The sequence below is a fragment of the Rhinatrema bivittatum genome, chromosome 15 (assembly GCF_901001135.1).
Source record: "Rhinatrema bivittatum chromosome 15, aRhiBiv1.1, whole genome shotgun sequence".
NCBI lineage: Eukaryota > Metazoa > Chordata > Amphibia > Gymnophiona > Rhinatrematidae > Rhinatrema > Rhinatrema bivittatum.
In genome coordinates this window covers 29,051,747-29,074,975 of record NC_042629.1, presented here as the reverse complement: position 1 = coordinate 29,074,975, position 23,229 = coordinate 29,051,747, and the positions used below count along the sequence as shown (strand labels likewise).

Below are 23,229 nucleotides of genomic sequence, written 5' to 3'. Positions count from 1 at the left end.
TTGTGCACAGACTTTATCCTCTTTCTCTCTCATATACTCACACACTCTCTAACACAGACATGTTCAATCACACTCATTTGCTCACTGACTGTCTCATACACACAGTCACTCTGGGCATTCAGGCTTCAGGGTGCCTGCTCACCTGTAGGGACACTCAAACCTCACTATTTCCTATAGTCTGCATGGGTCACTTCCCTACACCGCCCCTGTCTGCAACCGGTATGTGTGCAAGCTGAATGTGATTTCCCACAAGAGAGAGGTTTACTCGACTCACACACTCATGAAGTTATCATGTAGCACATTTAAAACTAATCGGAGAAAATTCATTTTCACTCAGCACACAATTAAGCTCTGGAATTTGTTGCCAGGGGATGTGGTTAATGCAGTTAGTGTAGCTGGGTTTAAAAAGAGTTTGGATAAGTTCTTGGTGGAGAAGTCCATTAACTGCTATTAATCAAGTTGACTTAGAAAATAGCCACTGCTATTACTGGCATCAGTAGCATGGGATATACTTAGTGTTTGGGTACTTGCCAGGTACTTCTAGCCTGGATTGGCCACTGTTGGAAACAGGATGCTGGGCTTGATGGACCCTTGGTCTGACCCAGTATGGTAATTTCTTATGGTAATTTCTTACGCTGACTCTCACACACACACACACACACACACAGACACATTCTCACTGACTCGCACACATGCTATTACACAAATACATGCTAACTTACACACAAACATGATGAGAGTCCCTTTCACATACTCTTTTGAACTCCCATCTCACCTCCACTCCCCCCTTTCCCCTCATTCACTCTCTTCATTCACACTGGTTTTCCTTCCCTTACATATCCATCTCTCTGTCATTCACCCCCTTCTTTCACCTCCACTCCTTTCCCTCTCATACCCCTCTTCCCACTCACTCCATTCTTCCCCTCACACTTGACTTACCCTAACCCAATGGTGAAGCCAGAACTAATTTTTTTGGAGGGGCATAAGGTTAACATAGGTGGGCTGTAGACAAGCATGTCTGAGACCTACTAGTTGCATTCTTATTGATAAATACCTTGGCTAGATTACCCTCCAATCCTATCACACCTTCTTTAGATCCCCTCTACTGCCCCAACTCATTCACAGCATTGGAAACATTCGAGCCCACCTATTCTACAGAGGTGGAAACTATCCTCAAAAGAATGAAACCCTCCACTCACCCACAAGATCATATCCCATCTAAATTACTGCTTCTAATACCAGACTCCATCTCCAAATACCTAGCAGACATTATTAACTGCTCACTTTCACAAGGTATCTTCCCAGACACTCTCAAACTAGCAACTCTCAAACCTATCCTCAAAAAACCAAACCTGGACCCAGATGATCTAAAAAACTATCGACCAATATCTAATTTGCCATTTATAGCCAAAATCATGGAGAAAGTAGTAAATAATCAACTATCAAATTACTTGGAGGAAAATAATATCCTTCATCCTTCACAATATGGATTTCGGAAAGAACATAGTACGGAATCACTCCTCATATCACTCCTTGATCAAGTATACCCGGGAATTGACAAAGGATGCTCCTTCCTGCTTGCACTCCTTGATATCTCCGCAGCCTTCGATACAGTCAACCATACTATATTATTAAACCGGCTATCCGACATAGGAATCTCAGGATCTGTCTTCAGATGGTTCGACTCATTCCTCAGTAATCGAGGTTATAAAGTTAAAATCAATAACATGGAATCTCCTCACACTAACTCCCCACATGGAGTCCCCCAGGGCTCCTCTTTATCTCCCACCCTATTTAATATATATCTCCTCCCTCTCTGCCATTTCCTCTCGTCGCTAAATTTGAAATTCTACGTATACGCAGACGATGTCCAAGTTTTGATTCCTATAACAGGCTCCTTGGACTCAGCAATCAAATTATGGGAATCTCACCTTCAAACTATTAACCATCTCCTTACCAGCCTCAACCTGGTGTTAAATACTGCTAAGACTGAACTCCTGCTTATCACCCCTGAAAATAGTCTACACTTACAACAATTGCACACTACCTCCCACATCACTCATGCTAGAGATCTTGGAGTTATAATTGACAATCATCTGAGCTTAAAGAAGTTTATAAATTATACTATAAAGGAATGCTTCTACAAGTTACAGGTACTCAAAAAACTCAAGCTTCTCCTATATCACCATGACTTCAGGACTGTACTCCAAGCAATCCTGTTCTCTAAGGTCGATTATTGTAACTCGATCCTGCAAGGTCTACCAGCTGTTACATTAAAACCTCTGCAACTACTCCAAAACGCAGCTGCAAGGATTTTGACCAACACTAAGCGCAGAGATCACATCATGCCCATACTAAAAGACCTACATTGGCTTCCAGTTAATTTTAGAATTATTCACAAATCCCTCACCATTATCCATAAAAACATCCACCACCAGACTCCCCTAGACTTACTACACCCTCTCAAATTACACTCTTCAGCTAGACCTTTGAGAGATGCCTATAAGGGATCCCTTCATGTTCCCTCAATCAAAATGGTACAAAGATTAACAATCAGGGACCGGACTTTTTCAACAGCAGGCCCCACCATTTGGAATACACTACCCCCAGACCTCCGACAGGAAACCTGCCTCATAAATTTTAAAAAGAAACTGAAGACTTGGCTTTTCGGTAGAGCCTTTCCTGTCTCCTAGACTATATTCTACTAAGATATTATTCAATCAGCTGTGCTTCAATAACTAGCAGAATGTCATATAATCATGTTATAATGCTAGAGTTATTCTCCTGAGGTTGGCTTCAAGCCCCTTCTCTCTGTTATATCTCTCTACTTTGATTATCTGTCTCTTCATTTCCAATTCCAAGTTACTCACCCTTGTTATAATGTAACTTTTTACCTTCTGCTCCCAATCTGTCTCCTCTTTTGAGGTTTGACTAGTTATTGTTAATGTACTATCGTTCTATGTAAACCGAGTTGATTTGATCTGTATCAAGAAAATCGGTATATAAAATCCCTAAATAAATAAATAAATAAATAATGCCATATACTGTACTCTACACTTTTATTTGCAGCAACCATTATGCATCATGTATGAAACTTTAAAACATTTTATTTCAATTATTTCAAGCACTTACCAGCATTAAAAATTCCTTATATTTATTGTAATTTATAAATGCACAAGCATATCAGGTAAAAATCAAAGAAAACAAACAGATCCAATTAATTATGTAATAAAACAAAAATCAATGTATTTTTTCATGAATCCTCTGCAGAAAACCAGAAATCAATAAAATACCATTAATCATCAGAAAAGGTGCAGAGCAGAGCTAGGACAATTCAAATTCTGATGTCACCTCAGCAGAAAATATCCCTCACCTGCATTTTGTGAAATAACACAAACTCCTGCAAAAAAAGAGACATCTAGAAGCTTGCCATACCATACAATCACAGCACTGACTCTCAGGACTCAAATAACAGCATCCTTATGAAAAAGCAGCAATACAAATGCTACACTAGGCCCTAGAACACTAATACACCACCTACTGGAGTAATAGAACAAGCTGGAATACTACAGAGAAACTACACGCTAGCAGAAATACTGCATTTCAGTCATACACAGGCAAAACAAGACTGACCCTTAACTAATATACAAATAAGGGGCTATATATTAGAAACAGAAACATATAGACAAAACCGAAATAGAAAGCTTGAGAAACTAGACTCTGAACAGTGGAATACTGAAAAAAAAGAAAAATACAAAAATATAAGAAATGCACATTCCCAAAGACGGCATATTCCAATTGCTAAAATCTCAAAAAAAAAAAAAAGTATTTTTTATCTTTGTTGACTGATCTTTGTATTTTTCTAATCAGTTTATACCAGTCTCTTTTTTTTCCTATTTTTCCCTTGTTGGTCATTTCCTAATTCCTTTTAGGGTCTCTCTTCTCCTTCTGTTTCTTCTCCTACTGCTTCTTCCCTTTCTCTCTCCACACATACACACACTCACACACACACACACACACACACAGGCTCATGCTTTCTCTCACAGACGTCTGATTGAAGCGCTCAATCAGGCCATCGTTCTGCGGGAGATACACCGCGGTCTGCAGAATTTTACTTTGAGCAAGGTGAAGAATTGGAGATGAAAGAGGTGCCCATATCTATCAGGATCTCCTTGGGAGCCCAAGTCATGAAAAAAACTCAATTAGGGTGTTGCCATGGTCTCTATATTCTGTAGTAGCACTGCTTCCAGATATCAGGAAGCATAGTCTAGTACAGGGAAAGATTAGCATACACTGCCTCCATTGTATGCAAATCTATCTTATGCATATTCATTGTGGATATCCTGAAAACTCAACCTGTTTGTAGCACTCAAGGACTGGCATTTGACATCCCTGGTCTATTATGATGAGAATTTATTTATTTCCGAGAGTCAATCTCTCTAGTGGCCCCACAAGATCCATGCCCACTTTTTAAAAAGAGGTCCTTATTATGGGCATTGGTATGAGAGGTGCTGCCTGTACTGCGGCAGGCTTTGTGAGCTGGCAGGTAGGACAGGACAGGCAATACAACTGGATGGGTTTATGTAGGCTGGGCCAATAAGATTGTGCCAATATCTTTTCCAGGGTTTTCCTCCCCAAGGTTAACCCCCTAGAAGATGGCTGTGTGCTAACTGCATGCCCTTCTGATGATAGGGTTTGGGAACTAGGAGTTGTTCTATCACTTCTCCTTCCACATTCCCCTTTGTGACTTGGTAAAATAAATCCCCTTTCATCACTAGATAGGAAGGCATAGGGTCTGTAAGTGCGCTTCAGGGACTACCTTTCTGTCCAAACTTTGTAAATGCTCCTGGGTGCACTTAAAGGATTCATCCTCCTTCTGATCACACATAAAGCTCCCCAGGTCACCCCTGTGTTCCCATTCCAAGGGCCAGGTAAGACACTATGGGTGGGTGGTTGTTCTTCCACCGAATCCAAACCCTCCTCCGAGGTTGCCTCTAAATTAGCAGCATTGGTGTATTTGTCCTTTTGTGATTGCCTCCGGGACTTAGGAGTCTTAGAGTGTTTATGAAAGAGATCAGGGTCATCCAAGGGGAAGAGTTCTGGAAAATCAAACTCTTTAAGATTATGGATGGATGAACCTATAGTAAGCTGGTTCCAGAGACACTTGAAGTTTGGACAGTACCATCTAATCATCAAGGGGTAGGGTAGCCGAGGGAAAACTCCCAACTCAACCATGTCTTGGCTGGCTGTGGTCTTCAGTCGCACCAGGCTTGTTGGATATGGTCAATGGTCCCCATGAATGCATGCCAAGGTCACTTCTTTGTCATAGTCAATTTGGACTTACTTCACCAAGTCTTTCCGAGCAAGCATTTTCACACTCCCAGAGTCCACTAATGCTTGTGCTGGAATGCCATCTAGCTTGACTGAGATCACCAAACTTGAAACACCTTGGCTGGAGACATCCATGAAGTTTTAAGAGTGGGGTCATGGCATTAATGCCTATTGTCTTCTCTCCCCTGCGGGGTCAGTCATGGGCAAAATGGTCACCTTTTCCCACAATTAAAGCATGGCAGTCCAGCTGAGGTCTGCAGCTGAGGTGAGAAATCTGGCCAAACTGAACTACTAATTGTTGAGACCACTTCATCTTAGGACTTCGCCATCCTCTATCCAAGTCGAGGGGCTTTTCTTAGAATTGTGAGACCCCTGGCATGGTCTGGGCTTGATAATAGGCCTTCGCTACTTCCAGGGCCTTCTCGACTGTAAGGCATGGATGATGACAAACCCACTGATGCATGGGCGGTTTGAGGCTGGACAGAAACTGTTTGAGCAGAAATGCTTTGGCTACCTCCACCCCAGTTTTCCCTTCTGAGTGCAGCCACTTCCAGGTGACATCTTGAAGCCTGTGGAATAGGTTCCTTGGGTTTTCTCCTGGCTGCAGAATTCCCCACCAAAATCGGTCTGGAGGCTTCTGGGGTGTGTCCTGCTTATTAAAAAATGTCGTCCTTGACTTCCTGGTAGGTGGCCCTCCCTTCCGGATCTGGAAAGCATCTTGCCTACTGCTGATGAGTAGATTCCCCAGATAGGTAGCCCACCTGTCCTCTGGCTAGCCTGCCAGTCGTGCTATACGTTCAAAGCTTTTCAAGAACCCATTGGGATCTTTTCCGGGGAACATCTTAATTAGTATCTGTGACATAAGAGGTGGACTGATTATGGCCATTTGCACAGCTTGGGCTATCTGTGTTAGCACCATTTGCTGCTGCACTACCTGCTCTTGTAATGCCTGCTACAGATAGATTTACATTTGCATGTCATTTTCTAATTGCTGCTGCACTGTAGTGAGGACATAGATCACCTGCTCTATCTTTCCTGCTTAGCGAGCTGCCTCCACACAATATATCTCTCCAGGAGTAGGAGAGTGGGGGAACCCTCCCCCCCCCCCCCCCAAAAAAAACCAAACAAACCTGCTGGCCCGTCCAGCCCTTACTCACTGCCTGACCCCTGACTATACAGGCAAGGATAATCCCCTTGGCCTGTTGTACAAAACTGGAAAAGTGAAACTGGGAAGCCCTAGGAGAAAAGGAGAAAACCATTTTCTGCAGGGTTTTTTCTTCTCTTCTGCTTCTACAGCTTTGAATTCTTGTCTGCATTTCATGCTCAGTGTTGCATTTGGCAGTCCACAACACTGAGCATTCTTAGGCGAATGCATGCACGTGACCTTGGGGAATTTAAAGAGACCACAGCAGGAAAGCTTCATGGTCCCTGTTGATGAGATCATCAAGGTGATCCTATTTAAGGCTAACTCTCCTGCTGGAAGACGCCTCAGCAATAGGTTGACTACTGTTAAGTATAACAAGTTGCCTCAATGTTCCTGGTTTTCATTCTTGGTCTTCATTCCTGTGTTCCTGGTCTTTGTCTTCATCCTGTGGTTGGTCTTCATTTCTTTGAGTCTTTTTCTTGTGATCAGTCTCTTCAGTTCTTCTTTATCTTCTCTTGTCTGCCTGTGCTGCTTCTTACCTCTCTGCCTGCCTATCCATTCCGGCTTCCCTCCTATGGATCTCTGCTTTTGACTTCGTGTTGGATCCTCAAATGTGCTTGATCTCTGCCTGCCACTTAATCACTGCCTGACTCATGACCACATCTGAACACTGCCTACCTTGATCACCACTTGTCTCCATGTATGCCTGTAACCAGCCTGCCCTGGACCCTGGCCTGTGTCCAGACCATATCCATGGACCTCCAGTTTGTCAGCAGAGGCCCCCACCTAAGACTGCCAGCCCCGGCACCCGACGCTCAACCTAAGGGGGAATGAGGGCTGGTATAAGTGAAGCTCCAGCTGGGCCTCTGCCATAGCCAGCTCCACCAGCCGACAGTGGGGACCTATGGGGCTTCTCCCTGCAGGTTGTGCTTCACTCCCCCTTGGTCCATGGGACCATACCTGCAACAGATTGCCAAGGCCATGGACTTGGCAGATGCCACCGCTTTCCAGGCCATTCCAGGGCTCACGTACAAGCTCCAAGCAGTTCCTGGAACTCCTGGCAGCTTCCATGAAGTGACTCACCAAGCGAATGGATGCTGCCTTGGCTTCAGCCACATCAGTAAGGTGTGGCTGAAGCCACCCACACTTGACACTGGCTGTGCCACCCACACTTGACACTCCAAATCGGCCCACCCCAGACCTGCCAGCTAGCTATCCTGGTATGCCAAGGATCTTAAACTGTGCTGGGAATTTCTAAACCAGTGGTTTATGCACTTCATGCTCCAAATGGCACTCTTTCCCGATGACAAGGATACTGAGGGAGCTCAGAGATGTTCTGGCGGGTCCGCTGTGTGACCTGTTCAATAGATCCCTAGAAACAGGAGTGGTACCAAGAGATTGGAGAAGAGCGGTGGTGGTCCCGCTTCACAAGAGTGGGAACAGGGAGGAGGCTGGCAACTACAGACCGGTCAGCCTCACTTCGGTGGTGGGAAAAGTAATGGAGTCACTGTTGAAAGAGAGAATAGTGAACTATCTACAGTCAGGAGAATTAATGGACCAGAGGCAACATGGATTCACCAGGGGAAGATCCTGTCAGACAAATCTGATTGACTTTTTTGACTGGGTAACCAAGGAATTGGATCAAGGAAGAGCGCTCGATGTCATCTACTTGGATTTCAGCAAAGCTTTTGATACGGTTCCGCACAGGAGACTGGTGAATAAAACGAGAAGCTTGGGAGTGAGTGCCGAGGTGGTGACCTGGATTGCAAATTGGTTGACGGACAGAAGACAATGTGTGATGGTAAATGGAACTCTCTCTGAAGAGAGAGCGGTTTTAAGCGGTGTACCACAAGGATCGGTTTTGGGACCGGTCCTGTTCAATATCTTTGTGAGCGACATTGCGGACGGGATAGAAGGTAAGGTTTGTCTTTTTGCGGATGACACTAAGATCTGCAACAGAGTGGACACGCCGGAAGGAGTGGAGAGAATGAGACGGGATCTAAGGAAACTGGAAGAGTGGTCAAAGATATGGCAGCTGAGATTCAATGCCAAGAAGTGCAAAGTCATGCATATGGGGAGTGGAAATCCGAATGAACTGTATTCGATGGGGGGGGAAAGGCTGATGTGCACGGAGCAGGAGAGGGACCTTGGGGTGATGGTGTCTAATGATCTGAAGTCGGCGAAACAATGCGACAAGGCGATAGCTAAAGCCAGAAGAATGCTGGGCTGCATAGAGAGAGGAATATCGAGTAAGAAAAGGGAAGTGATTATTCCCTTGTACAGGTCCTTGGTGAGGCCTCACCTGGAGTACTGTGTTCAGTTCTGGAGACCGTACCTTCAAAAAGACAAAGACAAGATGGAGGCGGTACAGAGAAGGGCGACCAGGAAGGTGGAGGATCTTCATCGGATGACGTATGAGGAGAGATTGAAGAATCTAAATATGTACACCCTGGAGGAAAGGAGGAGCAGAGGTGATATGATACAGACTTTCAGATACTTGAAAGGTGTTAATGATCAAAAGACAACGACAAACCTTTTCCGAAGGAAAAAAATCAGCAGAACCAGGGGTCACGATTTGAAGCTCCAGGGAGGAAGATTCAGAACCAATGTCAGGAAGTATTTCTTCACGGAGAGGGTGGTGGATGCCTGGAATGCCCTTCCGGAGGATATGGTGAAGACCAGAACTGTGAAGGACTTCAAAGGGGCATGGGATAAACACTGTGGATCCATAAAGTCAAGAGGCTGCCAATGAAGAGTGGGTGACTCGCCAGAATGACGGCTACTGCCTGGAGTCAATACCCTTATTAAATAAACATACACAGGCTTACTGTGACTCCAAAATCGCTCTAAGCTTCAACAGCAAGAGGAAATGTGGAAAAAAGGATTCACACTCACAAAGAGGGGAGTAGCTGGCTTGTTACGGCAGTTACTACCCCAAATCAAATAAGCCTGATACTTCACTTTCAATGCATATACAGCATAGTTCTCTGATTCAACGGCAGGGGAGAAGAAAAACTGATACTTCACACATCCAGAAAAGAGGGTTCGCACTCGCAAAGCAGGGAGTAGCTGGCTTGTTACGGCGGTTACTACCCCAAACCAAATGTGCCTGATACTTCACTTTCGATGCATATCCAGCATAGCTCTCTGCTTCAACGGCATGGGAGAAGAAAATCAACCAATAAGGGCTGTATAACAGTCTGGGTAAAACAAATAAACATGGGTGCAGATTGCTTATTGCGGCGGCTTCTACCCCTAACTAATCAAGCTAGATATTTCACTTGGATGCAGCTCCATCACTGCTCTCTACATTAAAGGTGGGGGTGGAAGGGAAATAGAACCAAGAGCTAAGAGAAACAGATAAGTATGAGAGAGAAAATTTGCGGGGCAGACTAGATGGGCCATTTGGTCTCCTTCTGCTGTCATTTCTATGTTTCTATGTTTCTATGACATGGTGAACACTACCTTCATACTCTCCCTCCTGGAAGGCAAGGCCCTGGCCTAGGCCTCTTCTCTGTGGGAGTGCTCAGATCCTCTCCTCATGGACCTTCAGCACTTTATTTCTGCCTTCAAAAGAGTCTTTGACGAGCCTGGCTGACTGGCTACTATGGGCTCTGATCTCCTGTCTTTGTGCCAGGGTACCCAGCCTCTAGCAGAGAACACCATAGAGTTCCAAACCCTGGTAACTCAAGTCAAGTGGAGGGAGGATTGCCTCCATAGTATAGTCCTAGATGGCCTGTCCTCCAGGATAAAGGATGAGCTGGCAGCAAGGGAACTACCGGAGTCTCTAGAAGGGCTCATGGACCTGACAGGGAGGCTAGATCGTCATCTGCAACAATGGGCCAGGGAAATTTACCCCCTCATAGGGTTATCATGCTGGCTTCTTGCTTCCAGTGACCATTTTTACCCCCAGCTCTTGCTCTATTCTCCTCTGCATGTTCAGATGAACCCATGCAGCTCGGACACGGCTGTCTTGCTTCCGAGGAGAGAGACTGCTGCTGGCAACTAGGCTTATGCTGTATTGTGCAGGTCACCTGATTGTCCAATGTCCGATCAAGCCAGGAAACTTCTGAGTCTAGGATCTGGTGGGAGATGATCCTATGCGTCACTATACTTGTTCCCCACTTGACTCTTCCGGTGACAATCACTGTGGGCAACTAGGATTTCTTCACCCTAGTGATAGTGGACTCTGGGGCTGGGAAAAATTTCACGATGAAGGAACAGGTAGATCATCTACAGATTCCCACTGCCCCAAGGAAGTCTCCACTAATTATCTCCTCCATTTCTGGGGACCCTTTGCCTGGCTAGATCAACCTTGCCACAGCTCCTCTGACCTTATGCATGGGCTTGCTCCATAGGGATTAGACAGCATTTCACATCATAGCCTGAGCTGTCCATCTAATTGTGCTGGGACTTCCCTGGCTCCAGAAGCAATCCCCATAGTTTGACTGGGCCATGCTGCAGATCGCTCACTGGGGATGGCAATGCCATGACTCGTGCCTGGAGCACATGGAACACCTGCTCCACCTAGTACTGGCCACCTTACTCTCGGGCCTTCCTCCTCAGAACAGTGACTATGAGGATGTCTTTTCTAAATGAAAGGCTAAAACTCTACACCCTATCAGTCATACAACTGTGGGATTGAATTGCTTCCTGATACCAAGCCTTCACAGGGCCGGTTCTATCCTTTATCTCTCCCCAGGACCCGAGCAATGTCGGACTACTTCCAGGAGAATTTAGAATGGGGCTTCATACAACCATCCTCAACCCTGATGGGGGCCAGCTTCAATACTACCACCAAGAAAGATCGATATCCTTACCATTAATATTAGTGATTGTAATACCGTTCTAAAATCTGCTGTGTTTAGTAGCGATTTCAATCTGCTCAGGATTCACAACTTGTAGAAACCTGAAGTGATCAGTTTGCTAATGTGGGCTTTGATCGTTAAGTTTTCATCAATTTGACTCCTAGATTTCTCACTTGGGTTGCTGGGATTAACTGGCAATTTCTGAGATCTAGACCTATTGGAATAGATTTTGGTGGGTTTCTGCTCAGTCAAATAATTTGTTTTTTTGGAGTTCATTGATAGTTTCATGAGTGCAAGTTTTTCTTTTATTGTGACCATAAATTCAGAGATAAGTGATGCTGTTTTTTCAAATGATTTTGTTAGTGGGATATAGAATTGCAGATCGTCAGCATATAGAAAGAATTAATTCTAGGTCTGTTAGTAATTTGCACAGGGGCAGCATGTATATATTAAATAGGGTTGCAGAGATTGCTGATCCTTGCGGAAACGCCTGTTGAGCATTGGAATGTGTTGGTTAAATGATTGTTGAGTTTAACTTGGAAAGATTTGTTTACAAAGAATGAGGTGAACCAATTAAGTACATTTCCTTCAATCCCAATGTTTCGTTACTATCAGCAAAGTAGATTATAGTCAACAGTATCAAAGGCTGCTGTGAGATCAATCAGCACTAGGCAATATGATTCATTAGAGTTGAAGCCTCGTAGTATGGGGTCAGTTAGGGACTGTAGGAGAGATTCCATTGTAAGGGCAATGTTGACTATTGTTGTGATTGTAGAGGTTATGATTTGGTTTACTTGTTTCAGCGAAGAGACAGGTATAAGAACAAATGGATGAGTAGCTGGTTTTAGTTTAGTTATGATTTTGTTTATCTCCAGCTTCGAAACTGTGCCAAATGATGACCAGTTAACGGGTGCATTAAAGTTGTCCTATGTATTAACAGGGTAGTATAGGTGATTTGCTGTTTCAACCCCTGAATTTTTTCAGTTAATGCTGTTGCATAGTCATTACAAGAAGGTCTTATGAAATTATTGTTTGAAGTGCAGAAGGATTTTTGTTAGACTCTTAACTGTTTTAAACAGAAGTTTTGAGTTGAAAACAACTCCGTGTATTTATTTGAACAGATTTCTACCACGCCCAATCTAATGTACTTTCAATAAAACATACACAATCATAGAACAAAATTTGAGAATTATTACCAGACATGTCAATACATAGTCAACATATTGACACATAACTAAAAATATTCAAAAACTAAAAAATGCAAATAAAATCATAAATGCATACAGTAATTTTCAAACTTTAACAGAAATGTCACCTAATAAATACATTTATTTGAACAGATTTCTTCCACGCCCAATCTAATGTACTTTCAATAAAACATACACAATATAAAGGACCAGACCCAACCCAAAAAAGGGGAAGAGAGAACCATGGTAAGGATGCCAAAAATGCAAAAAATCCCAAAAGGGTGTCCCCAGGGACCTTCTAGTGAGGGTGTGAAGCCATGTTGTGGCTGTCTGCCTCCTGAACAGCATGCCACCGTGGTCCAGCACATCCTGGATGAGCATTTCAGTCTCTTCATGTGAGAATTTTCAGACATTTAGAGAATTTTCAGTTCACTGCCTCCATCCTAGGCTGTCAGTTCTGTAGTGGTCATTTGAGGGTCCCTCCCTTCCTGCCTCTCCCATTCCCTGCTTCCATCCCTCCCCCCCCCCCCCTTTAGAACATTCCTCAAGTTTCATTAGATCCCTCCTCTTGTTTTCCACACCATCCTGGGTGTCTGCTCTGTTGCACATTGTGGTATCATCTGCAAAAAGACCAATCTTTCCCGATATTCCTTTTGCAAGATTTCTGCAGCACACCATTGATAAGCCCCTCTCTTCTGAGTGAACTCCATTACCACTAGTCTTTCTCACCTTCTATTCAACACATTTCTAAGCCAGTCAATCTCTTTAGTGCCCTGTGACGGAGTACTTCAGAGAAAAAACCTTAAAAGATGGTCCTAAGGGTCTGGTCAGGTCCATTTTAAGACGAGGCATTCAGGGCAGCTGCCCTGAGCAGGTATATAGCTTAGGCTCAGAGGAGAGCAAAGGAGGAGGCCCTAGGAAGGAGAAGAAGGCAGCTCCTGATTATAGAACTGACCTGCGGATATTTGATTCAGTACTGCAAGGTAAGCAGTTTGATGATGTTATTTTCTGTGAAGAATAAAGTTTTGCAAGAACTTACCTCTGGTACAACCATGCTGCCTCAGACCTTGTAATCAGTTAGAGTCCAGAAATTGTACTATCCTCTGATTTAGCAGCGATTCCATTAGTTTACTCGTCACATAAGTCAGATTATCTGGCTTGTAGTTCCCAGCCTCCTCCTTACTTCCACTTCTGAGAAGAGGAAGCACATCCACCTGTCTCCAGTCCTCTGGAACTACTCGCCACGCTAAAGAAGCATTGAAAAGGTCAGCCAGTGCTGCTGCCAGAACTTAAAAGCCTTGGATGTATCACATCCAGCCCTACCACCTACTTTTAAGTTTAGCAAGCTCCTCATGTGCATACTGTTCTGAAACTAAATAAATAATTAGTTTGATTTGAGGTTTGCCTCACTTCCGATCTTATTTATTCCTCTTTTCTGTGATCCTACTTTGACCCTTCCTTAGGGAACACCAAACAGAAAAATCTGTAAAGCAATGCCACCTTTTCCTCACCAGCCTCTACATATTCCTCTCCTTCTCCATTTACTCTAATGAAATCGGCTTTGTTTTGCAGATACTGCAAACAGCACCCAGAGCGGTACAGGATTTGGACATCAATACTTCTCATGGCTTGTGTATGTTGCTTCATCACTGGGTGCCCTTTGTCTGTCCATTATCATGTGTTCACTCCTCGTCTGCTCCCTTAAGAGATACAGAGGTGAGTATTCTCTCTGGTTTATTTATCAGCAAACCCTTTTCAAGTACAGTGACCCTTCAGCTCAGCTTCCATTTCAGAAGCAGGAACAGCAAATCCAAAGCATCTTTCTAGTTCATATGCTTAAAATTCTACAAAACCTCTGAGCACATCATGTTCTTGTTGAAGACTTAGTGTCATTCACAGTTATTGTGGTATAACCAGGGATATCCTCAGAAAGATTACTTATTGGGGCTCCCTATGGCTGTAGTAGAAATTCCCCCCTTTTTTTAAATTGGTCTTGCCATGACTTCACCCTCCTTCACATTTGTTGTTTGTATTAATCTATTAAATGCATCCATTGTAAAATGGTAGATGTCCTTAGAACAGCTTCCAGCAGCTACTCACATACTCTTGCCTCCTCCTCAGGGGCAGTTGGAGGTGGATTCCCCCCCCCCCCCCTCCATGAGATTACCAAACTCCACTGCAGAGAAAATCTTCACCCCCAAGGGATAGTAACAGACAAGGTATCCGGAGCCAGGCAGGATCTACTCTGCTGCTGCTCTTCAAAAGAGGAATGAATTTCCTCCCTTTCTTCTGGCCTTGTGTCTTTGTTGGTAGGATTCTCTCAGTAATGCACAATACTGTATCTGATTTCTTTCTGTGAGACTGATAGACGGTTCTTTTATGTGCTTCTTGCTTATCATGCTTTTTATTTGGGTGTCAGGTCGTCTTTCCCTTTCCTGGAGCCCAGTATGTACTGTATATCTGTCTCCACATAAGCTAGGAGTTCAACCGTCAGCTCCTGAATCTCCTGGTCCCTTCCCTGACTTTCCTGGTCACTCTGCTTCTTGGCCTGTTTTACCCTGCTCTTGTCCTCACCTTTCCAGGTTACCCCTTCCAGTTGCTTTGGCTCTTTCGGCATCTTCCTGCTGGTGCTCCTTGATTGTTCTGTCTTCTCTCTTCCGGGGAGCCTCTCCAGATCTGCATCATCTCTCGGCTGTCTTAATATGTCATCACTTAAGTCGTCATGATTTATGACATGTTAACTTTTGTGTCGGTTGCATTTTACAGCTTTTCCTTTGATATTTTTGCTCTTTCTTCCATTTTTTTGGGCAGGCTCTCTTTGCATACCCTACAGATTTAAATATATGGTTTTTGGCATAAAAATGTGCATTATCTTCTATCTAACTGGAGTTAGCCCATGTACTTTTTTCAGTAGCCGTCTCCTGCCGCTGTGGGTCCCCAAACAGTTTCACTGTGGCCTACAGCTGCATCAGGGGATGTTGCCTTCACCTGCACTATCACTGCCACTGTCATTAGCCCTAGCACCACCCCAGGTGCATCCTGGGTGATGTGCAGAGAGTATGAATGTTTCTTTTTCCTTCCTTTTGGAAGTCAGTAGTAGTAGTAGTAGTCACTTTGCTGGGATTTGGTTGAGATGTTAGACAATGAGGTAATTGTGCAAAGACTTGGTGAGAGAAATGTATTCAGTTATTCTCGCTCCTCAGACTCCCTTGTGGGGACGTGCATCAACTCTATAAAGGTGCGTATTATTAGGCATCCACGATGATGACTTAGTCAGGTTAATTGGAGTCTCATCAGGAAAGAGGCCTTAATTTGAAACTAAACCTAAGCTCTTTCACCAAGCTTCCTTATGGCCCTTTCCACTACCTAAATGCTTTGTACGTTTTGAAAAATAATGTTAGTCCCATCTGGTAGGACCTATTTCCCATGAATCCCTATTGTTACCCTTACTCATTTCAAAACTTTGGAATATGACCCTCCTGCTTGCTTGTAAATTCTCAGTTACAAAATTACTGCTTACCCCATGTTATTACAGTAGATTTAACACCTCCCCCCAGTATCCTTGATATCCTCCTTGTGGCTAAAGGCTGCTGTAAGGGCCCAGTCATCAGATTCCCTGCACCTCCCTGGCTTTGATCACATTGCCCTCGTCAGGAAGGAAATCGGGCAAACTGGACTTATAGGAGTCAATTTTCAGTAAGCTGCTGAATGGCAAAATCCACGCTAATCGAGTAAATCAAAAACCCTTCCCAGTAACGCCAGCAGAGCTGTCCTGTTTCTGGCTGGTTAAATTTATGTGCCTTTTATTAAAATAAGTTTTCATTGACATCTTATTTTTCCACACTTTCTGGGTAGACAAAATGTAGCTGTCAGTAAGGAAATGTTTTCAGTGAGAGGCACTTCTGAAGTTAGCCGGGTAGGCCTTCTGTAGATTGCCCTGGTGGCCTTTATTTGCTGTCGTATTGTATGCCAGTTTCTGCCTCGTGCTGCTGACCCTAGGTGGGGTCAGAGCCCGAGGTCATTCAGCTGAAGCAGCCCTCAAAAGGAGATTGAGGAGCCAGGGGTGGGTGTGACATGAAATGCATCTCCTGGCCCTGCGGCTGGTGCTGTTTTATCCTCCGTGGGCAGCTGCTTCTCTTGACCTGTTGGAGCACCTAATGGATGTGAGAGATGGGCCAACCATTGCTAGTGCAGGGACCTCAGACATTCAGGGCCCGAATCAGTCATCCTGATTAGCCCCGTCCCAAGGGTGGCCATGTTGCTCTGCTGCAGGCCATCAATTTTTGCAACAGAACATATAATTCTGCACATTTGCCACCCTGATGCCACATATCAATTCAGAAGTTATTCTAGCCCTGCTATGCTGGGGATGATTGTTACAGGACACATAGGATTACCTGTGTATTAATAATACAATAGCAATGAATACGGAGAAATCTGACCCGCAGAATCATCAATGGCTGTCTTCCAGCACACCGAGAAGGAGACTAAACAGAATGGATGGACACCATTATTCTCGCAAATATGTTGTTATGTTTATGTTTGTTATTCTCCTTAGTGCTGTGTGTTTCGTTCAGGTTCTCTAAGAGTCGACAGTAAACAACAAAAGGTGTTTGGTTTGCACCTAAAGTCCCTGTTTCCTTCCTGTAGCAGCATGCTTGACTTCTCCCATGTAACACACCATCTGTGCTTTCTTTTTTCAGAAAGGTTCAAGAAGCCTCAGGATGCTGGGCCACAGAAAACTAATCAGGTGCGTTCTACCTCTTATCAAACTGTACTACTGTGTGTGAGCTTTGTGACATTACTGCACGGTTCTGTGACGCTGTAATACTGCCAAGCTCACAATCCATGACATTTTCTATTGCAAGTAATAGGGCTGGCAGGGTGGCAGATTGGTTAGAGCTTCCGTGAACCCGAAGACCCCCAGCACAATTTCACTGTCCATTTCGTGCTATATGACCTTGAGTGTAAGTCACACCCAGGGCAATTTCCAAACAGCAGGCATAAGGAAGTCGGCAAAACACCGGTGTGTGTTACCCCAATTCTCAAAGTGCATATGTCTGCTTGGAAAATTATCCCACCAAATCTACCCTGCTAAAGTGTATACACCAAGTCTCTCTGAAAATCTGCACACATACTTTTGGAAATGCAAAAATATGCAATGAGTATAAACCCCTCCCCAAATCCATCACCGGGAACACCTCCACATAGTCTGAGTACACTTACCTGTGATGTAAATATGATATGCGAGCATACGTTTATCCACATATTGGCCAGGAAATTTTCTAAAAGGCTATTTTTGCGCATAAAACATTGTTTTATGTACAGAAGTCTCTTTGAAAATTACCCCTTTCGTCCCCTACCTGTTCAGATTTAAGACCTAGTTATTTAGAGCAAGGGTAACCACATAAATGACCATAATAATGTGAATTATCTCTTACCCCTTTAATATCTATGGTGTCAATTTTCAAAGGGTTTAGGCTCCTACCTTTGGGTGTTAGGCTCTTAAATTGACCTTTTTGAAAACTTACTAGGGCTGAGACCCTACATTTAGGATCCTAGTTTCATTAGGGCTTCTAAATTTAGGAGTTTAAAAAGTGGGTGGCTACAGGGTCAGAGTTAGGGTGGAAAATAAAGTTAGGAGCATAACCCTGATTTTCAGAACTAGGCACCTAACTTAGGAGCCTAAATCTAGGTAAATGAATAGCAGGCCTCAATTTAGGTACCTAAGTATAACGTTCCTACATTTATGTGACTTTTCGGCTGAAAACTTAGGGGCCTAAGTTCAGCTAAAAATAGGGACCTAATATAGAAGCATAAATTTAGAAGCTCAACTTTTTTTGAATATCGGCCTCAATGTGTTCAAACCTGGGGCCTGATTTACTAGGGCTTTTCTCCCATTTTGTGCTCTGGGAAAAATGCTCAGCAAATGAGGCCCTGAAGACTGTAAAAGGTGAATTTTAAAAGCCCGATACGCGCATTAATGAGGGGATGCATGAATGTCAGGCTCGCTCGCGCCAAGCGGATTTTTAAAGCTGCCGAGATACCTGCATAACCACCAGAGCACGCAGATCTCGGAAAATTTCAAAAGGGGGCAGGGCTTGGACTTGGTCGGGGCGGAGCACGGGCGTTTCGGGGCATGAACATGAGATGGGTGCGCTTCTCGTCTGGCGCAGGCATTTGTTGCAGCTTGCCAGCTTGTTTTTCAGCTGGGCCTTTATGTTGCAGTAGCGGGGGGCCACCTGCTCTCTGGTCCTCTTTATTCCGCTATGCCGGGATATGGCCTGGGTGATGGTGCACTATATCTGGCCCTTGGACGTCTTCGCTGCACAGTTCCCAAACAGCATGTTGTAATTCTTGAGGACCCCGGTGATGAGCATCTCCTCCACCTCGATGCTGATCTTGAATGTGTGAAGATGGGGCCGACTTGCTTCCTGGCTGTCGTATGATAGGGATGCCACTTCCACTTCCGGAGAGGGGTCACTTTCCTCGCTCTTGCTCCCACTCCCTGCACCTGCCCTGCCAAGTTCCTCCTCCCCTCTCTCTCTGTCTAGCCCTACCCTGTCATCCTCCTCCCTCTACACTCGTCTATCCTCTTCCCCCTCCCTCCTATTCTTTCCCTTCTCTACTTCTGTCCTATCCCTCCTCCTCCTACTCTCCTCCTCCCTCCTCTCCTCACACCTCTCCTTTCTTCTGTCCCCACACCTTGCATGCTCTATCCTTTCAGCTCTGCAGTCCTCCACCACTCCACACCACTCCTCAACCACCACACAAAGACAAACTAATGACCAAGACAAACTAACAAAAGCTTCCACAAGGATAAAGACAAGAGACAAAGGGTACAGGAAAACAGATGAGAATACAAAGCAGGACAACTCATTCAGAAATCACTAAGAACCCTCCTCTCTCTCCCACACTTGACACAGAAAATAATGCGCAAAGAAAATAATGCGAGTTGCAAAACTTATATACACAATGCGGTATATCAGTACTTTTCCTAATCACGCCCATATTTTTATCACAGGACGCTAACGGGACATGTTTCTGCTTTATTTATAGCATTTTGGTGAATCTATACCCTAGACTGCTGTGAATTAAACCAAGCATGATGACAAATTTCTTTCTCTATGTTTAACCCAGCCATAGGCATTACAGTGTCATTGCTAGTATGAGTTGTGTCATTGCTTGCAAAGATTAAGCCTACAAATTAGGCTTATTCTAGAATCTTTTGTGCTTGTATGTTTTGTTTTGTTGGTTGTAACTTTATATGTACCTATTTAGTAATTTTATAGAATCCTCTTTATGCTTGCTAGATGGAATCATGGAATATAAAACATAATAAATACAGAAATGAATGCTCATATCATTATACTTTCAATGCCGTATCATATGGCGCTATTCGATTCCATGTACTGTCCCATAACTCTGCCATTCTGCACTGTTCTTAGTGTTTTATACCATATGCTAATCTATGAATATAACATTGTATCCTTCATGTTTACTTCACATTCCAGCATAAATATTTTCGCTTGGCTTTTTCTTAGGTGTTATTTTTGTGGTTCATTGTATAATTTGTCTTAATTGTATGTTGTTGTTTGTTGCATTATCATGAATGTTTTTATTGTAAACCACGAGGAATGGATCCTCCACTATAGAAAGTATAAGAAATGTAAAATAAATACATGAATGTCCAAAGAATTATTTTTGTCCTGTGTAACATTAGTCTGTTTTTGGTTGTTACGCATTTGGCACCGTAAGTATATACAGTATACGCTTGGATTCTGAATTATGCCAAGGGGATGAAACCTTTTCTGTTCCCTTTTAGGTCATTTATACTGCTGCTCAGCAGTCATTAAACTTGGCCAGCTCAGCCCCAGAAGAAGAAGCATCTGCTTACTACTACTCAGTGGCTGACTTCCCCCAGAGCTCCCAAGCAGACACCATTTATGACAATGATAATCCCGCCTACCATATTAATTCCACAAAACCAAAGCCTTCCAGTAATGCTTCTCCTAATGGCTCTAATAAAGGCTTAGCCAAGAGCCAGGATTTCATCGTTTATGCTGCTCTGAATCTTTCAGTGAATGAACCAGGAGCTCTGAGAGCAGAATTGACTGCGGTGGAGGAGCTGACGGAATACGCTGCCATCTGCGTAAGGAAGTGAGGCGGGTCCAGGACAGGCATCCAGCTGAATCGCAGCTGGTCCATTTAAGGCACACTTAAGGGGAAATGAATTATTATCTAAACCAAACCAAACGTATCTTAGTTAAAAGTGCAATGTTAATTGATACTCTACAGGACAGTTAAAATCCATGGGAAACACCAACTGCACTTCTATGGTCTGAATCATAGTCCTAGAATGAGAGGTTTAGTGTTATAGGTTTTAGAAGAAAAAGTGATGAGATGAAATTGGTTATCAGTGGCCAAACAATCCATTCACACACAAAATCTGATATCTGATGTTAGGACCAGCTGACAACCAACTGACTAATGCAGGACCACTGAGGACGAATGTGTTAGAATTCACAGTTAAGCAGACTCTGATTGGCCCTTAGGCTACAGGGAACGGAAAGTACAGATCACAGGCAGTGCTTTGCTAGACCAGTTATGCTCATCACTTAGGATATTTCTTCCCCCATCAGCAGTGGAATACAAATGTGTTGAGAGGAAGAGTTTCATCTCTGAAAACGGCTTTGAATGTCTTTTATACTTACTGAGACTGCAGAACAATCTCTCAATGGCGTCATTTCTAAGGATGGGCAGCAAACGTATCCATTCTGGTTGTTGCTTTGGATTACACTGTCCTCCAGCAGACTTTTGCTGATTTGTCCTTGCTTATGTTTCTAAGTCATCGCACTGGAGGTTAATGCATTGGCGTAAGGCAGAGGAGGCTTCGACAATCCAGATCACATCAGTTCACACATGGCCAGAAGTGACTCATATTCAGTCTGTAAAAATCTGACCATCAATGTATGCAAATACTGAATAAATGGAATACAGAGAGCAAAACACAGTGTAGGCTCAGAAAATACCAACGTTTATAATCTGTAAGTATATTTCAGCAGCATAAGAGACTCTTGTGTTTATTTCAGATTCAACCCAGATTGGCAATGGATGATATTTGAAGGTTGTTTGTGTGGAAAGAACCCAGTCATTATGGGATGGTATCACAACCTGGATATATTCTGGAAACTAACAGCCTAAGTTTAGAGATTAATTTCATCACCACCCTGTGGTACCTCAACAATTTATATTTGATATGATGCTTTTAGTATTTTCTTTCAGAGTGCAAGAACCCACTGTATTCACCAGTAACCAACTTGTGAGCCAGGCCCCCATGTAAGAGTGTGGTCACATTGGTCAGCCTGAGCTCCTTCCCTAGTAATGAAACCAAATTAAGGCAGCAATGATGAAAAATGAATAGCTGGGTTGATGGATACAAAATGGGATGTAGAACTGCTTGGATAATGCGTTTTGCAGGTGGGATAATAACATTTTAATAAATTAAATGAAAATGAAATTTATACAGTGAAAATGAATAGGTCAATGCAGGGTCATTGCAATATTTCTGGCTGCCCTATGCAGCTTCAAAATGTTGGCATCCCCCAACTCCTGGTCAACATCAGTGCTGCTGCTGATGCTTCCTTCCCCTGTAGCCCCTGTCCGATACATCCATCCCTCTTCTACCAGCACCTGATGCCTCCCTCAAGACTTCCACCATTGCTAACGCAGCTGCTCAGCTTCTTGCACGCATGCTGGACAGGCATGCAGGTTCTTGAATAAGGGACTCTGAGCTGTTGCATGCTCACTGTTCCTGTCGTGATGTGGCCCTGCCTTTTCCCCTTACTTTGGAAGCCCAGGAGTGGGAGAGATAAGGCTGTGATGGCACAGAGATTGCGAGTAGTTTGCAGGCCACAGCCTTATCCCAGGATGGCAGTGAGGAATAGGGAGGACATCAGCGAGGAGCTAGGGAGTGCCACAGAGGTGAGGCAGAACTGTGTGTGTGTGAATTTATTCAAAAAGGAGGTCTGTCGTCTTACATATGATTGTATTCCAACAACACATGATTGCATTTTACTCCTTCGTAATGATCACCCATGTTAGAATGAAGATGGGTTTGTTAATGAAGAATGTCATTAAATTTTGCATTTGCTATTTTTGTATCTGTTTATTCTTCCTGCATTTTTATACAATCTTTTCAATATGTTCATTTTTATTTGCTTATTGCTGTACATATTTATTTCCTGGAAGACTAGCGCTTGTAGCGTTTAGAGCATTCCATATTTATCACTGTCACTTTTTGTGTTTGACCAGTAACAGCTGGGAATCAGCAATTTCAGAGTTATTCCTCTATTACAGATCAGAAAAACTGATTGGCTCTTATTTTGCAGAATTACTTCTGCTGTTGACGTAGATAGCACAAGATTCACTTCTAAGTCACCAGTTTAAACCTAGTGTAGTAGTCCAGAAGTCATCATTACCCTCAAATTGTTTTGTGATTTCAGAGAGATAGCCACAGACTTCTCTAAAAGCTATGGCCAAATTACAGATGTTTTCATCTGAATAGTACAACAACGTTTGATACCTACCATATGTGTGATTACTGCAGAATTACAGTCACATAAAGCGGCATAAAAGTTTTCCAGTACATATGAAATATCAGTGGGAGAGTCTATAGGTATTTGAAACCAAAGGCTTTTACTCCTTCTAGTATTAGTTGTTTATACAGAAAAACAGATCATCCTTGTTTTATGGAGCT

General features: G+C 43.6%; 1 protein-coding gene across 2 annotated transcripts in view; it reads left to right on the top strand.

The window, feature by feature from the left end:
- Positions 1 to 22,601, top strand: part of BTLA (B and T lymphocyte associated) — a 61,120-nt gene extending 38,519 nt beyond the window's left edge. For both annotated transcript variants that reach the window (XM_029579158.1, XM_029579157.1), the window contains 3 exons: positions 14,043 to 14,186; positions 17,174 to 17,220; positions 20,296 to 22,601. In XM_029579158.1, the coding sequence (XP_029435018.1) occupies positions 14,043 to 14,186; positions 17,174 to 17,220; positions 20,296 to 20,634 (530 nt within the window). In that variant the 3' untranslated portion in view covers positions 20,635 to 22,601. The remainder of the gene's footprint in view (positions 1 to 14,042; positions 14,187 to 17,173; positions 17,221 to 20,295) is intronic.
- Positions 22,602 to 23,229: the final 628 nt, after the last annotated feature.